Here is a 17222-nt window from a genome sequence, read left to right as displayed (position 1 = left end):
AAAAGGAAAAGGGGTCTTAATGACTTAATGACTCTTTCGACATGAAAATCTTAAACGAACCTTAAATTGTAAGCGTTAATTTGTCTGAAAGGATTTCGTAATCGAAGCCTGTATCTATATATAGACATCGTCAAGACTCGCCATTGTAAAGATGCTTTGTGCAATATAGCGTTAGGCAACTGTACGGTTTTAAGAGGCACATGCGTTCGGCTATTTCCGTCAGTGTCCAGATTAAATTATTACAGATTAGGAGGAAACACAGTTACTGAAGAACAGACGCTTAAAGAACCACTTAACAGACACGAAAACGGCTCTCTTTCCTTATCAGAAATGAATTTCGCTGCACCCTCGTTCAGCTTCTCCGATTTAAGTTTCTGATGAAATTAAACTGCAGTTTTCTACCTCCTTTCAATGTTTAATTACATTTTCTGCAATTAAAAGAGGTGACGCGTTAGCTGCTTGGAGTTAGGTTTCGAAGTCAGGTCGGTGACACACGCCTGCAGGGTGGCTCAGCTCCGCGCTTGCTAAGGCTGTGAGAGACTACGGGCGTCTTTTTTAAATGCACACTGTTCGTATTTACAGTACACATCTCGCCGAGAGCGCTCAGGAGAAGGAGGAGGAGTGCAATTCACACATGCTGGACTACTAGGAGTATGAATGACCGCAGCACGGACAGCTCCTTGCACGCCGGACGCAGTGCCCCTCTCCACACCCTCGCCCCTCCTGCGCGCCCAGGTACCGCGGGGGAGTCCAGTCCACCCGGCCCGCGCACCGGTGAAAACCCACAGAACAGAAAACGTTTCAGTCCCAGATTTCACGCGTGGAAAAACGAGCGGCATCGTAGACGTTTTCGCGTTGTTTACTGATATTGTTTTAAAAAAGATGCAAACTCGAAAGTGTGCACAAACAACACGAAACCACAAAACAAACGACCGGGGAAGCATATACAAAACAGCAAAACAGCGCAACGAAGGCAAAAATAATCATGACCTATTTCTTGGTCGGTGTCTGATATGTTAAAGGGATTATAACGTCTCTTCGTGTTGTGACGCTCTTCTGTTGTCTCTTGTATTTTTCATCAGCTTCATGGGGAAATAATTGTCAGGTGTTCTTAATATCGCACGTCAAAATTAATCGAAGTGGGTGCCTTGCGATCAACTACACAAAAGAAAAAAATGACAGTAGCGATATCTTGCGACATCTGCATAAACCCAACCAAATTTGTCACACGTTTTTCCCACGAACTGATTTCGAGCATATCAAGCGCCAAACAAAAGACGGATTCCCTTGCAGTGTGCACCAGCCCGTAATGTGTTATTAAACATGGCGAGGTAAGGAAAGGGAGGTCGACTTCTTGAAATGTGGAAGCAAATATTCAAAGAATGTTTGCCCGGCGCAACCCGATAGCAAAGGTGTGCTGAGGTCCGCGTCAGAGACAGGAGAGTTGAGGGGAAAAAAATATTTGCAAAGACGTGGGCTGAACTGGGTCTATCAGATCGTTTGTTATCGGCTCAAAACTGTATTTGTCCAAGAAAAAAACGATTAAATCTTGGGGGGTGTGCTTTGGACACCCAGGGTTACGCTTAGGCATTCTGAAGACTCACTCTTTCACCCACTCAATAATAATCTTCAAACCGCGTTTTGCACAAACCCCCCCTCCTCCTTCTCTTGCTTTCCTCCTCCACCCGGGCCGGACCCCTTCTCCCTTTCCTTGTACCTGCACCGGCAGGTCCGGTCTTCCCCCCACCTCTCACCTGAGCAAACTCGAAAGCGGGTGAGATGAGGAACTGTGACCGCCGCCTCCTCCGCCGCCGCTCCCTCCGCCTCCCGAGGACCCTCCACCGATCCCCGCCGACTGCCGCTTGCCGGATAGCAGCTTCTCGACGGCGGCCAGATTCCCAGTGCGGGCAGCCTCCAGGAGCTCCTGCTCCTTCCCCATCTCGGCTCGAGAATGGAGCCAAAGAGGGAGGCACACGCAAGGCAGCGGCTCAGGCGATTCCCTTTCAGCCTGGTGTCCCAGAGGCCAAGACGCGTATCCAGGCTCCAACAGCAATGCTCCCACTGACAATAATCCTCCACAGTTGATCGATGTTTTTCCTCGCGGCAACTCGCGCCCCGGATCCCTGCTCCACTCCGCCGCTCCAGGGAAAGTTTCTTTCAGCACCACCACCGGCCAAACTTCCTCCGACTGCCCCCCCGACACGTCACTTCCTTAGGACAGCCTCCTCCTCATGATGTCATTTGGTTACTTTCCAACGTCATTTCACAACAGCCCCATTACCCCATACCTGGTACAACCGGTAGTGAAATCCTATCACCCACTACCTCCCCCACAAGTCTGGATTTAAGTCACTTTAATAATGCGCTGAGAATGCCAAGAATTGCAAGACAATCGCATTTCGTTTTAATGCAGCTCAGCACAAAGAAATAAATATTCGTATCAGTTTCTTTGTGTCGGAAACAAATCAGATGTAACACGTTAAATGTATCAGAATGTATTTAGATGTGTCTACAAATTAAAGGAACTACCAAACACGAGAAAACAATATTACCACATACACTTCATTAACTATAACGGATATCCGCTATTAACAAGTGTAAGTCAGATAGGGCTGTTCAGCCTGCAAATACTGAAATAAATTGATATGTGGGGGACTTTTATTTGGGTGGGCAAAATTGCGGAGCATAGCACGCGTGGGCTAGAGCCCTTAAGTGTAGTCTAAGAGGCTGTGGTTTTTGCTTATGTAGACGTTATCTCTGAAGCCAGTAATGGAGCTGAATCCTAAACAGGTTGAGCTTCTATTTGTGAGAAATACATTTTAATCGACACGGTTTGTTCCAGGTATAGCTCGTGAAATGGATTTTGTCGGGTAGGGTGACTTTAAACTCTCCTGCCCCACCCAAGCTCAGTCCTGGTACCGACCTGCCTGGATGTCGGATATTCTTCTGTGCTGGGGTGTCTTCTCTGTGGAGTCAGCAGGTTACTCCTGTGGGCTGTTGCGTGGTGTGCCTGCCAAGTTAGACTTAGGGTAGGAGAGCAAAAAAATAATCAATTGCTTATTTACAGGAGGCAACTTTATTTCCTAGTTTTATATTTAACCGTTTGTTATGTTCTCCTAAAATGTATTATCCAGATAATGGAATTTGAAGGCTTTGCCCTCCTCCGCACTAAAATTCCGTTCCCATGGTTAATTCCTGTAGTGCAGTTCCATAGTCATATGTAGAAAAGCAATATTTGAATACAGTCTGCTGAGTTTCAGACAGCAGCTTCCTTACTAATGCAGTTATGGCACTGATCAGGTCACTTCACTTCAAATGCGGTTGTTCATTAAAAGATTCTTCATCTTTTTCTGTACGCCCAGCAAACCCAACACCCCTGGCAGACCAGCTGTTTCTTGCGTTTTCTTCTCTTCCCGGGTCGGGATCTCAATATGTTCTGCTCTTTGTTCAACGCCATGACATTTACGGGACCGTTTAACTAAATGTGTTTCAAATTGGCCACATGCTCTCAGCAGAGTTCTATTTGCTACAATTACAATATATTTGTATTTTTTTATAATCACGTGTCACTCGTATTAGACCTAAACTGTTCATATGAAACATTTTCAGATTAAAAAAAACACGTTTAGGCTATTGCTGATAGATTATATCACTTTCAACACATAAAAAGCGAAATCCACACTAAATGTTATGGCTACGGTTGGTTTATGTATCCTCAGATATCTGATATTAGGAGCACATCGTAAAATAAATAACGACCTGTTAAACTTTCCAGAGCCTGGCAATGTCGGTGGAACTCGCTTCGTTTTTCGTTCTGGGCGGCGCATAAAGTTCATTCAAACAGGAAGAGGAAGTACTTTACGAGACTGATAAAGAAGTAGTAAACATTCAGACGGTTTGGGTTTGTGTTAAGGGGAAACTGGCATTCGGGTGAATTATATTTATTTTTATCTTGTTGTTGTAACGATTTTCCGTGGCATTGTAAAATAAGAACGAGCTTATTAATGAGCTTTCTGTTCATTAAAAAAAAACAATTGGACAGATTTCTGTTTTTCAGCCTAGTTTTCCTTTGCATTTCATATGGTTTATTTGAAGGCAGGGATATTATAGCTGTAGTGGAAGTAATTACTATATGAACGTTTGAAGGAGACCTCGGTTAAACGCAGCGCTAAACCTGACGGTCACACTCGTTTCAGTCTTTAGGGCAATAAGGCACGGTGTAACCGGGAGCTGGTGATGGCGGACCCTGCCCAAGTAAAAACTGAAGTGGGGCCGGAGATGGCGGAGGGTACGACCGAGCCCCCGCACACAGACAGCGAGGATGCACCGCTGGCTGAGCCGGGAGCCGCGGAGTCCCCCGCCACCGCAGCGCAGCATCCTCAGGACACCAAGGAAGACGACAAACCGGTGAAGAGCCTTTTACTGTATTACTGTAGTTAAGGAATGTAACTGAACACCCGTCTGTGGCTACAATGTAAACGCCATACTTTACCTTTTATGAGAGCGACGAATACGACTTTTCGGAAGTCACCTTTTCGAAATAAATGTCTCGAGTGCCAATAATGTATGTAAGATGTAAGGTTCTGGATAATTAACATTGAGACCCATCTACAAAGTGCTGAAATTAAACTTGTTGTATTTAGCCCTTTAAAAAGTAACCACAGACCAGCATGAAAGTTAGGCCTGGTGTGGCCAGTATTTGGACAACAGCTCAGAGTTGAGTGAGTGCTCAGAGTGTTCACATGTAAGATTTTGGGGGTGATTATTTCACAGAAATAAGATTGCAAGATGAGTATACGCCGTCTGTTTGAGCATCAACACAAGGTCTTGTGTCATCTTCAGAGTTCCACTTGTGTGCGCTCATGTCTGCTCCTGGTTGTGCCCGGCCTTGTGTCCCTTCCCAGTTGTCACAGTTCGGTCCTTTCAGGAGGCCGAGCTGTGCGTTTATTTTATTTTTTTAGTGCCAAACTAAGTGGCAGCCTCTGCCTCCCCATCCTCACACTCCCGTCTCTCCTCTGGGTTCAAGGACGCGGGTCCCGGCGATGAGGGAGAGGCGTCCCTGGCTGGTCACCCTCTGCCGGCCAAGAAGATGAAAATTGAGCCCGAAAAGAAGAAAGAGAAGAGGCACAAGGTGGACGAGGACGAGATCCAGAAGATGCAGTGAGTTGATGGAGGAGGGTGGAGAGGCGTCCTTATGCCATTCTGCCAGAGTACAAGGGCGTCTTTGACAGCAGTCAGCCACACACCTCCCCTCATTCCAGCAGCCTGTTGGTACAGCGGGTTTGCTGATAGAGGTTATGTCTAGGCGATCCGAGTTCAATAGCCAGTTCGGGCACAAGTTTTGGGGCGGAGCGGTGGCTCTGTGCCTAAGGATCTGCGCCTGTGGCTGGAAGGTTGCCGGGTCAAATCCCGCGGCCGGCAGAGTAATCCTACTCCCTTGGGCCCCTGAGCAAGGCCTTTAACCCCAGCTGCTCCATGGGTGCCGTATAAGTGGATGAACCTGCGCTCCAACCCCAAGCTTCTGTCTCCCTGTCTGTGTGTCTTGGAACGTAATGTGTGGGTATGTGAAAAGACAAACTCCTAATTGAAATTGTTTATAGCCAATAAAGTGATCTTATCTTCTTTATCTTATCTAGTGAACTGTTCAGACCATTGTTCAGTTTACACTTTGGTTTCGTTTTACACTTCTTCTTTCCTTCATCACGTCTCCTTTTTAACCCTTTTTATTGGTTTCTGGGTCAGAAGATCTCTCGGACTGATAAATGAAAACTAATGTGAAAGGCTGATGAGGTTGATGCAGGTGCTAACGGCTTCTCTTGCTATGGTCAAAACAATGTCAGGAAAGAAAATCTCACGTTTTTGCGTTCTTTTGTGTTCTCACAGGATTTTAGTTTCCTCCTTTTCAGAAGAGCAGCTGAATCGTTACGAGATGTACCGGCGATCCGCTTTTCCAAAAGCTGCAATTAAAAGGGTAAGATGGTATTTTACATTCTTCAGACACTGGTAGAACAGCAGTGAAAATGTTTCTCTCTTCACTTTGGGTCTGAAGCCCTTTTTTTTACTGATCCTTGACTCTGTACTGGATCTCTGTGGTTGGTTCCAGCTGATCCAGTCTATTACCGGGTCTTCGGTCTCCCAGAACGTGGTCATCGCAATGTCTGGAATTTCCAAGGTCTTTGTTGGGGAGGTAGTCGAGGAAGGTAAGGGAGTTTTCAGCTCTGAGTCTTTCATCAGCTGGAGTTAAGACCTGGCAAACATCAGTGGTCATCATCCTACCTAGCAATCTCCTATGTAATATCACTTACAGGTTACATGAGTTAAGTTCTCCAGAAGATAAGAGAGAGATAAGATAAGACTTTATCGATTCCGAAGGGAAATTGAGGTGTTACGGCAGCCGAGCCCAAGAAAAGCAAGACGGATATCAGAATAGGCTAAAATTAAAATAACTACAGCATTAGAGTAATTAAAAAATATAAAGAATGCAAAAATAATATAAATAGCAAAAAATGTGTAAAATATGCCAATAGTCACTGTAAAATAGTCAAAATGCGCATAGATATATAGAGATTGGAAATACCACAGTGTACCAACAGTATATTAATGTAGTGTTCAAAAAGTACATGAGTGCAACATGATGTCCATAGATGAGCAGATGAAGGGCTAGCAGGCCTAGCCTAGGGCAGTGTTATACATCCTGACAGCTGCCGAGAGGAAGGACCTGCGGAAATGTTCTCTTGAACACCATAGCTGGAGCAGGCTGTTGCTAAAAGTGCTCCACTGCCTAATAACACTCCCATGTAGCGGTTGAGAGGCGTTGTTCATGATGGCTGTGAGCTTGGTCAGCATTCTCCTCTCTGCCACCACCTCCAGGGAGTCAAGGCTCAGCCCCAACACAGAGCCAGCCTTCTTGATGAGTTTATTAAGTCTGTCTACATCTCTTGCCATGATGCTGCTGCCCAGCTCACAACACCGTAGAAGATGGCCGCTGCCACCACTGATTCATAAAAAATGTGTAGTAGTGTTCCATATATACCAAAGGACCTGAGCCTCCTAAGGAAATAGTTGGCTCTGACCTTTCTTGTAGAGGGCGTCAGTATCCCCTGAAGTTTATCATCCAGGTATACCCCTGGGTACTTGTAGGACTGCACCACCTCTATGTTCTCACCGATACAATATTTAATGTACAGACGTGAATAGCAGTATCATGCCATACATTTTATTATCTTAGGGGAGATAACAAAAAAAAAAGTTCAGAAGGCGTCATGTGAAGTTAACTCCTGAGAAATGCACGTCTTGGCTTTCCTGTACTTTAGGATTATTACCCTTAGATTGAGATGTCAAAAAGGGGTTTTATAGCCTAAGCACCACATAGATACTCCATCTAGTCACCTTTGAGGAATGTTTTCTGCAACTGGTGCAGGTAGCAGAGTGCACAACAGCTAGAGCAGAGAACAACTCAAAGCAGCACTGAGGAACCCTCCTATTGATTATTCTGTGAGTCTGTAATCCAGATGATACCTATGCCTTCTTACAGGGAAGGAAATAAGATACCTATTGCTCAGCCTTGAGGTCCATTTCAGACTTTGATTTGTAGTCTCTTGTACACATAACAAAGCACAGGGAAATCTGTCAAAAAGTACTTGAAATAGGAAGCTGTATCAGTGTGAGAGCGGCAGAGGAACACAGAGGTTAGCTCCACAGACTGAACCGGTCTTTAATCTTTTCAATGTGGAGCTAAACTCTGCTCGCTGTATTGAAATGTTTCTGCTCCATGCTTTCATCCCTAAACCTTTATTCATAATAGGCCTTCAAGCTTGGAATATCCTACAAGCAGTACAGCACTCTTCAGTATTACATCTGCTGACAGCTGGTCTTAACTAGGCTTTTGCTTCAGTGTGTCAAGCGGCTGTGAGCAGCACTTGAACTTGGGAACACTTGGTGGTGGGTGTGTGTGCCAGGACACTGCTGTTCTGTGGAATTCTGACCTAACTGTGTCGTTGTCCCAGCTCTGGACGTGTGTGAGAAATGGGGGGAGACCCCGCCACTCCAGCCGAAGCACATGAGGGAAGCAGTAAGGAGGCTGAAGAACCGGGAGCAGATTCCCAACACCAAATACAAGCGCATCCTGCTCCACTAGGCGGGAATCTGGGAGAGCTGTCCCGTCTTTTGACAGACTTTGTGTCGACATTGCCTCTCCCTAAGCCCCTGTGGGACAGAGAGCCCGAGACCGAGGGAGAACAGCGGTGCATCGCCAGCAGTCCCTGCTGTCCCGTCCTGAACTGGTGTGCGTTTTCAAGGCGGGCACCTCGCACTGTGGTCTAGATCTTGTTCTGCCAGCGGTTATGGATTAGATTCTCTCCCTTGCTCGTTCTCCCAACTCTCTGCACCGTGGAAATAAAACAGCTCCATATCCCCAGAAAAGTCCCAGAACAGGCCTGATGAAGGCAGGTGGACTGAGAGGGTAAATGCAGCTTTCTGCCAAAACTGCTTTTATTCCAGTGAGCTGGCTGATTTCCAGAACTCTACCCTGCACATGGATGGCTTTGTAAACCATCATCTTCTGTTCTGCCTAAACAGCTAAAATGAGACGTCAAGCAGATGTGTAATGTAAGATTGCTGTGTAAAACGTTGAAAGATGCCAACCAGTTTAAGCTTTATGCTGTACTAAATATAAACAGTGAAAGCTTACTATTTACCAGTAAAACCCAGTTAAAATTCTCAATTATGCTTAATTGAGGAAAACAAGTGTCCTACTTCAATTTTCCAGTTAACCAAAACTTTGTTCAGAAATGAGTGTTTTTCTCTGGAGTAAAAACTGAGTTACCCAGTTACTACTGTACTAGGTTTCCCCCATTTGAAAATTGAACTGATTTCCAGTCTGCTTGGTCCATGGCTGCCTCAGAGCTGTGTATCTCACTCCAGACCGTGACAGAACACCACAACGAGATATCGACACCATCTCAGGAGAACTTAGGGGTGTTCCTGAGTTCTTATTAGTCAGGCAGCTGATATCAGTTTTCGGTTTCTGATTTTTTTTTTAACTTTCATACTCGTACTGATGAAGCCATTTAGGGAGAACAGTTTGTTCCCATCCTTCTTTAGCAGTCACCACAGATAAGACTAGCGTGCAGCAGAGAGATGTTAGATTTTTTATTAATATAACTTAGAAATAGCCTCTCACGTACAGTACTGGTTCACAGAACCCATTTTTTTAAATATATAATAACATTAAAAACCACAAGTCTAAAAATTTTAAATAAAAGCAAAACTCTATAAATAAGTTAAAATACTGTCACAGACTCCAGAATTATCCCATCAAGCTTGAAAAGCCATCATACCCAAGGAGTATTTTCTGAGTTACATATATAAGTTCAAGGTCGTGCAGTTTGTCTCACATTGGCTTAGAGTGAACTTTATAGTTCAAACTCTGAATATCATAGTTGATTTTAGTAGATGAAGCAACTCTTCCAAAACATTGACCAATGTGTGTTTGGTGCTTTTTCTGGGACAGGGCTGTAGTCATTTTTCTCATAAGTGCAAGCATTATTACTACCAAGAGAGACAAGCTCAAATCATCCATCTATATATCTGTTATATCTGTATATACACATCTATATTTCCAACCACTTCATCCAATGCAGGGGAGCCGGAGCTTTTCCCAGCAAGCAACACGTGGAAGACTGGATACAGCCTGGACGGGACGCCAGTCCATCACAGGGCAGACGCAAACTCGCACTCACACCAGGGCCAGTTACCTTACCAGTATGTCTTTGGATTGTGGCACCTCAGATCTGGCACTGAACGCAGGGCCGCAATGCTAACCACGGTGCCAACGTGTCGCCACAAGCTCAGACCACTTTCCGAAAGGCTCTGGCCTGCACTGTTCAAGAATGCTGAAAAACGTAGGCTAGTGGAATAGTATTTTGAATACCAGAATGAGAGGCCAACATGGCATATTGTTGGTAATCACATGACCATAAGACCTTAAAATGTAGGAACTGAGCTTGTAGCCTTGTGCTGGAATAACCTTTTGAACTGTTTTACTTTGCAAGTGTAAAACAAATACACTTTCATTCTCTTCAGGTTAACATTTGTGGCACTTCCTCTCCCCCCTCCCAGAGCACCACAACATTCTCTGCTCTACAATCTCAAAATCAACTACGGATTAGCAAAAAATCAAGAGTATTTCAGACAATAAAATTGTGATCCAATAATTTCTTCTCATGGGGTAATGTAGATGAAAAAAACCCGATTAATGTTCATTTTCAAAATACATTAATGGTCTCGCAGTTCTTGTGCCACACAATTTGAAAGCACGCTCTTCCACGTTCTTGAAAGACCACTACTGTGGGGGAGTTTTTAACACTTGTGTGATCTACAAAGTGTTTCTTTTGCTATCCTCAAACCAGACTTGATTCTCTGACCTCGATCATTCATTTTAAAGTGAACAGTCAAATTACTGGATCATCAGTGGATAAATTAAAGGTTGAAATTTGGGATAGACAGGCTTTCAGTTATATCAAGCCACCATTGCTCTTTAATCACATACCCAGCTTGACAAGGGCAGACTGGGTAGGTACTGCCCTTAGGTCTAGTGCAGATATCACATTCAGTGTGTATTTAGAGCTGTACAGAACATCTAAGACGCTGGGGGTGTATGAGCCACAAGAAACAGAGATGCCCCAAAATAAACAGGTTTTGGTGATTGATCTGCTTGCTGCACCCAGGCCCCGTATTCAAAAATACATTATTTCCAACAACGTCAGAACAAAACCTTAATAAACTCTGTCCCATTTCTGACTAAACAGCTCTTAAAATGTTATCAAGTTATGGTGAAGAGGCACAGGAGGGAATGACAGTATTTGACACCCCCACAGTAAATCACTGTTTTTCCTTCTACTTAACTCAAATTAGATTTCAGCTTTATATTTCTGATATATTAGCACATCTGATTGATGGCAGCCCTGAAATCCGTTAGCACAAGGTTCATACCAATTACAAGTCTCTTTCTGCCTTGAAAGCAAATTTGACAAAAGGCCTTATAAACAAAAGACCAGGACTGAGAACAACTGTACTATGGTTTTTGTGAAACTGAAGCCTGAGTACAGAACACGCAATCAGATCAATTAATGGCAGCAATTAGTTTGGAACCAGAATAAAGTGTAGAGAGAGCACACATCTATACCCAGTCTCATTGTCTGAGAAAGGTTGAGTCCACGCTCGGCAACCATGTGCTTAGGAGTTAGGGGAACTGATAGAGAAGCTTCTTGGAAACAAGAAAAGGAACATTGCCCCTTTTAAAGATCATTCATTAGAATAACTGAAAACTTTCAGTTAACTTCCAATCTAGCTTCTGCTTTTACCCAGAATAAAAACAAAACCATTTTTTGCTTTGTTAAGTAAGAGCAAGAGCACAGACAAAGCAAAAATCAGAAACACTGATTCTGCAGCCAAGTTAAACTCACACAAGTCTGAACAGGTTCTAAATCACACTTGGTGCACATTTGTTTTTGTTAGTGTTATTTTCAACCCTTTTAAATAGGGTGAGAGATCTGCAGGATTTTGTAAGAACAGCCTGGAGAGGCTCTGCGGACCCTGAGGCCTGGTGTGAGCAGTCAAGAGTGAACTCTGTTTAAGACGCCACAGTCAGAAGAGGACACTGTCCTACACTCCACTGTCCTTTAGAACCACAGAAGACAAGTTTCTCTACTGCCACCTCCTGGCTCAAGAGCACATTTCTATACAGCAGCAGTGAGCAGCACTGTAACCTCATGCCCAAAGACTGAGTTTACTGCCACCTAGTGTGGTTACACACTGAAGGTAGAAGTTTACCTTACAATTCTGTAGGTGTCTACATCTTGGAAAACTGCTGCATAGATTTCACTCAGTAGTAAGTTATCCATCTTCAGTATTAACCACTCACACTGAGAATTAACATGGTGCAACATCAGCTCCCGGAGACCTGTAGAAAATGTGTCTTACCTAAAAAATGCCTTTGTTCCACACAAAATAAAACAGAAAATGATTCAGAAGAGTTGTGTACATCTCTGTCAAAAAAAGGCAGCTAATACCACCTTTACAAATTACAAATTGGACTAAACAGATAGATGTGATAAAAATGTAACCAATCTGCTACAAATATACTGCTGCACAACATGTACAAACGTGCATATGTACTTTTTGACCCACTTTAAAATCCCAAATCCACCCCACGTGCGCAGAAGCAAACACCGTAACGTCAGTTCCCAAGATAAAAACATATCTTCCCAGTGAGGAAAAACGATAAGATCGATAGATCTTGCCTACGGCACGGATACGACAGCCATTCCTCACACAATCAGATTGTTTTCAGTTTAGCAATCGGAGGTAACTTTATATTTCAGCCTTCGCTTTTGGAGTTCACCAACCAAGTTAACTTTAGGATGAGTGATTGGTGAAAAACCACCTTCAAAAACATTTCATGATAAAAAAGTGACTCGGAGGCCTTTAGCTTTGGCACGCCAGACAAACCCTTTACGTGCCAGCCGCCCTTTTGGCACCATAAAACCGGGGACAGTGAGTCCCTGGCATCACATATGTTGGCATATATTCGCAAGTGTCAGCTTTCATCGTCTTTTGTCGGTTTTCCGGCACTTGGTATAAAGAGCTCCACTGGAGGTTCAAGGCAGTTCGATTAGCACTTATCTAACGCCGTATCAACTCCCACATCTTCCCTCTCCGAGGACACGGATGCAGAGAACGGACCGGGCCAGTCAATGGAAATGAGGAATTCGCCGCATTCAGTCCGAGAGCCGTCTTGCAAAGCGAACGGGAGTCCAGGAGTAAAAAAAAAGAGGCTATGGCTTTCTGCTCAGCTTGAGTGAGACAGGAGCCTGGCAGGGAGACCTGTGTAAACAGGTTCATCCCCGGTGTGCAGTACTCGGTGTGGTCCAGGTTCCATCTTTCCTCAAGTAACGGAACCCCTTGGGTGCCAGTCCAGCCAACAGGACGTAAGCCAGAGGTCAATTTCTTTCATGTCACCTTCTGACCATAAAAACATTCAAGTGAGGAACAGTTCAAACATTGTGGAAGGACTGTGGCTCACGTGTCTTAAATAAGTCAAGTGCGCTGTCAAGTCTTCTTGTAGGTCCTCAAAGTGCTGAACATCACTTACGCTCTCCTCCTTACAGAAATGATTAATATCTAATCCTAAGTTAAATACAGTATGTACACATATACATGGTATATCAGCTGTACATCGCAAGTCTGTCAAGTGTTCGCTTTAGCTTTTGGCAACTTTGTGTCTATTGTAAACTCACACCTACATTCTCAAAAAGCCTTCAGAAACAGGCCTGGAAGGCCATTCAAGTGTGGTGTTGTGAGGGGTGGGCGCCCACCATAAGAATTCACCCTCTGGCAGTGTGTTAATCGGGACGTCCCGAAAGCTTGGCAAGACAACGAAACCGGGACACATCCGCTGAGATCTTCCGTGTCGCCACAGGTGCGCGTGCGGTCATGTCAGGGGGATCGTCTGTCCGTCCCGGAAAACGATTCCACCAGTTTCGTATGGGCGTTGTGCGTGGATCCTGAACTGGGAAATGAGAGGAGGCTAAAGATACGGATCCGCAGGGCGATTCAGTCAGAGGTCTGGGGAGAAGAGCCGCCTGACGGAACGCCAAAAGACTCACGATGAAGAAGTGCCATGGGCAGTCATGTCCCGCGGTGAGGGGACAGAGGAGGACGAGGGCCCAGGGGGTGGTATGAAATAAAAACAGGTCTGTGCGCCGCAGTGGGATCTGCAAGGCACACATCCCAGCTGAGTGGACAAGCGAACATTACGATGACGTAAGAACTCTTCTTGAGCGCTGTGACGGGGCGGCCAAGACAGATGGGAAAGGGGTCTGATCCAAGCCTCTGCCAGGCATGGTTTCTGCTCTGTACTTTGGACAGAGACTGACCCAGAGGAGCCAGGCGGTGTAGGTCTGGTGCACATCTAGATTCCTGCCGTCCTGCGAAACCCAGCTCTGCTTCTATTTCCCTGCTGGCAACACGGGTTAAGAATCTGAAGCCAAATTAAATTCCGTGGGTTTAACAAACCTCTGAAGAGCGCTTCCCATCCTCAGGTGTCCTAGAAGTCATGGAGTGTTGTGCCTGTCCTGCTTTTTTAACATATAAAGGCTCTTCTCCTTCTCTGCCCCCAGCCCACCTCCCGTACCCCTCAGTTTTGGTCTTGCACCTGCATTCCCGCAGCTCTCCAACTGACAGCCGAGCACGCAGTCCTGCAAGCCCGGCCACTGGGATAGCGGCAGAGGTTAGAGGTTGAACAGGGGATCGTATTTCCTGATCTCCAGCAGGAGGCGCTCGCGATCTGTGCTGGCCCGAGCGAGGGCAGCCTCCGTCTGGGCCAGCCGGGACTGGAGGTGCGAACTCTGTGGGACAGAGGGACACGTAGACATTTGGATTACCCTCTTACTTGTGGAGCAGCAGGAAAACACGTATACTGCTGTAAAAAATCTTAAGAACTTATACAGGTGTGTCATTCTGCCGATTTGGAACAACACAAAGGTTACTCTATTACAGTTATTATTCACTGCTGCAACAATCTGAAGGTCTTATCTTACCTGAAAGGAATGTAAAGCTATAGATAAATATAGAAAGATATTTATTGGAAATATTACAAAGGGAAATTCTGTCCAATTGGCTTCTGCCCTAACAGACTAAAGGAAACAAATACTCTGCTCATTTCCTGATACACTCTGTTATTTTTTTTTCTTGATAATTCTGCCCAGAAATAAACCTCCCCAACATTTCACCATTTGCAGTTGTGATTTCTTTCTTTTTCATTACACATTAAAAGCTTGTGTGGCCTGTTTTAGCACTCGGTTAAAACAGAGGTGAAGACACCCCTGTATACTGTTACCCAAGAGGTACCAGTACTCCATTCACAATTTACAACTCTAAGGATGAGCAAACCCTTTAAATACTTTAAAACAACGCCAATTATCCCCATCTGAAAACATAAACTCCTAACCAATAAAATAGTGCATAACAACCACCAGGTAGACTATTTCCAAGAGCTGTATGAATGAATGAGCTACCCAATAATGTAGTCAAGTATCTACAGAAGGAAGGGGCTTGGGCGACCTCTAGTGGCAGGTGCCCAGTTACCGCAGTCCCTCCGTATACCAGTCCATATTGCAAGCCTATGTGAAGCTGATGTTCAATTGGATAAATACATATATATTAATATGTATATATTATATATAAACATATATGTAAAGCTTTTGCTCTTTGTAATACAGCGCAACTGAAAACTCCTGGGCAGTATCCAGATCCAGGTAATATCACCCATTTGGAGCCATTAGAGTCATTTCTGAGTGCAGGCGATATTTATAGCCGTTTTCAGCAACCCTCTCCACTGCGGACTAAAGAGTGCAGAGAGAAACTGGATACTGCTGATCTCTTTTCTAACAGCACAGGTGAGGGCCAACGGGAGCCAATTCTGTGGATCAGCTCTTGAAACCAGTGAGGGAGAGTCTCAGTGGACGATGGATTTTTGCCATCATCTAGGACAGTGAATGCTTTATAATAGTACCTGGCAAGGGCCTGATTCCTGTAAGACAAGAGGAATCCCTGCTGGATATACCTCGCTGGAGGCTGCCTGTTTAAATCTAGGCTGTGCCACTGGAAGTCAATGGGCAGCACTGCTAATTGAGGAGTAATTTTTTTCAATATAAATGTGAAAATGCCAATTGTTTTTCATTGTGCCAATTTGGAATCGTCAGCACCTGAGGATTGGGCTTCACGACTACAACACAAAGAGTTTTGTGTATATCAATAGCAAAAGATCCCATGTAAGTTCTCTGTGATTCACATTTTACTGTATAAAAGTGTACAAAAAGTCCAAGGGTTTGAATACTATTGATTGCCACTGTAAAAATTAATGTGTCTTCCCAGTAAAGCACACCAATCTAAAACTAATCTTTTCTCCTACCTAGCAGATCAAATCTTTGCAAAAGGGACGTGCCTGTTTTTCTGGTACCTTATCTTCCTGTCCAGCACTGTCACAGTCCACAGGGTCTGATTGTTCCCAACATGCTCCACTCACGGTCTCTGTGTCCTGCTCACCCCTAGCAACAGTCTGAGCAGGCGTTTCTGACTCGCGGGCTGGGCAGAAACAATAACACCTTCAGTTACAGCAACATCATGGTAAAGATGTCACACAAGCACTCCTGTAGGACATCAAAGCAGACGCAGATCCAAACTATGAGCTCAAACTATTTCATTATAATAGTTTCCAACAATAAAATCTACAGCAAGAACTGTTCTATTTTAGCATATGTTTCACCAAAATGTATTAGGACCACCTAATTACCATTGTTCCAGGTCTCTGGTGTGCCAAGGGCACAATCTTGAGTGTTTTAGAACTCTCTTGACAACTCGTTTCCAACATCAGTAAGGAGTTTAAGTGGTTTATTTCAAGCCCAGAAGAACAGAATTAAGGACCCCAACGTTCAACCAAAACCGAGCTCACCTCTCAGCCTGAAGACTCCATCATCTGTGCGCTCCAAGAGGACACGGTCTATGGAGAAGATCACGGGCACAGGCGGAGGGGAGGTGGGATAGATCCTGGGCCCGTCATCCTGAAAAAGATAACTCAGCTTTGACTCACAATGACAGAGAAAAATACAAGATGCAGAGACAGCAGTCTCTTAGGTCTGGAGTCCATTTCTATTAGTCTGGCCTTTTAGATTGCTGGAACATTCAAGGATTCCTTTAGGAACCAAGATTACAAGATCATAAGAACACTTGCAGATAGGAAGATCAGAAATCACATTTGCTCATCTGGCCTGTAGTAGCATTATGATGCTTGCTGAATGCACCAGAGGGAACTAGAACAGTCACAATGAAACTTGTCTCTGTCTCTGCATTCTCATGCCCTCTTCTCCTGCCTGTCCTCATGGTCTTGAGGGTGATGGTGGTGTCGTCTCCTCCTGCCTGTCCTGACCTTGAGGGTGACGGCGGTGTCGTCTACTCCTGCCTGTCCTGACCTTGAGGGTGACGGTGGTGTCGTCTACTCCTGCCTGTCCTGACCTTGAGGGTGACGGTGGTGTCGTCTACTCCTGCCTGTCCTGACTTTGAGGTTGACGGTGGTGTCGTCTACTCCTGCCTATCCTCCTGACCTTGAGGGTGACAGTGGTGTCGTTTCCTCCTGCCTGTCCTGACCTTGAGGGTGACCGTGG

The 17222-nt window shown here is 44.9% G+C and overlaps 3 protein-coding genes across 16 annotated transcripts in view; 1 reads left to right on the top strand and 2 right to left on the bottom strand.

Moving 5' to 3' along the window:
* The window catches only part of LOC102698879 (ankyrin repeat and SAM domain-containing protein 1A), a 131229-nt gene extending 128865 nt beyond the window's left edge, over positions 1–2364 (bottom strand). For 6 of the 10 annotated variants that reach the window (XM_069190258.1, XM_069190259.1, XM_069190260.1 and 3 more), the window contains exon 1: positions 1755–2363. In XM_069190258.1, coding sequence (XP_069046359.1) covers positions 1755–1939 — 185 coding nt within the window. In that variant the 5' untranslated portion in view covers positions 1940–2363. Of the gene's footprint in view, positions 1–1754 lie in introns of all 10 variants that reach the window. The other 4 variants (XM_069190253.1, XM_069190254.1, XM_069190257.1 and 1 more) reach the window with 2 other exon arrangements.
* Positions 714–8722, top strand: taf11 (TAF11 RNA polymerase II, TATA box binding protein (TBP)-associated factor). Of its 2 annotated transcripts, none has more exons than XM_015342156.2 (6): positions 714–735; positions 4197–4407; positions 5027–5160; positions 5884–5971; positions 6104–6200; positions 8007–8722. In XM_015342156.2, exons 2-6 carry the CDS (start codon positions 4237–4239, stop codon positions 8135–8137), a joined length of 621 nt encoding a protein of 206 aa, XP_015197642.1. In that variant the 5' UTR covers positions 714–735; positions 4197–4236; the 3' UTR covers positions 8138–8722. The 2 variants fall into 2 exon arrangements, with proteins under 2 accessions (XP_015197642.1, XP_006628407.2); XM_006628344.3 differs by lacking the exon at positions 714–735 and adding an exon at positions 3829–3930.
* A 406-nt stretch (positions 8723–9128) lies between these two features.
* bltp3a (bridge-like lipid transfer protein family member 3A) overlaps positions 9129–17222 on the bottom strand; it is a 50327-nt gene continuing 42233 nt past the window's right edge. For 3 of the 4 annotated variants that reach the window (XM_015342148.2, XM_015342151.2, XM_069190252.1), the window contains 3 exons: positions 16514–16622; positions 16007–16146; positions 9129–14408 (listed from right to left, as the gene is read on the bottom strand). In XM_015342148.2, coding sequence (XP_015197634.2) covers positions 14292–14408; positions 16007–16146; positions 16514–16622 — 366 coding nt within the window. In that variant the 3' untranslated portion in view covers positions 9129–14291. The remainder of the gene's footprint in view (positions 14409–16006; positions 16147–16513; positions 16623–17222) is intronic. The other variant, XM_015342150.2, reaches the window with a different exon arrangement.

Source organism: Lepisosteus oculatus, chromosome 5 (genome assembly GCF_040954835.1).
Source record: "Lepisosteus oculatus isolate fLepOcu1 chromosome 5, fLepOcu1.hap2, whole genome shotgun sequence".
Classification (NCBI taxonomy): domain Eukaryota; kingdom Metazoa; phylum Chordata; class Actinopteri; order Semionotiformes; family Lepisosteidae; genus Lepisosteus; species Lepisosteus oculatus.
This window is presented reverse-complemented; position numbering and strand designations above follow the sequence as displayed.

Excerpts from the sequence above, each read along its gene's own strand:
- taf11 (XM_015342156.2), top strand. The coding sequence starts at position 4,237 with ATGGCGGACCCTGCCCAAGTAAAAACTGAAGTGGGGCCGGAGATGGCG. Across the intron at positions 4,408-5,026 it reads CCAAGGAAGACGACAAACCG|GACGCGGGTCCCGGCGATGA; the intron begins GTGAAGAGCCTT and ends TCTGGGTTCAAG. Across the intron at positions 6,201-8,006 it reads TGGGGAGGTAGTCGAGGAAG|CTCTGGACGTGTGTGAGAAA; the intron begins GTAAGGGAGTTT and ends TCGTTGTCCCAG.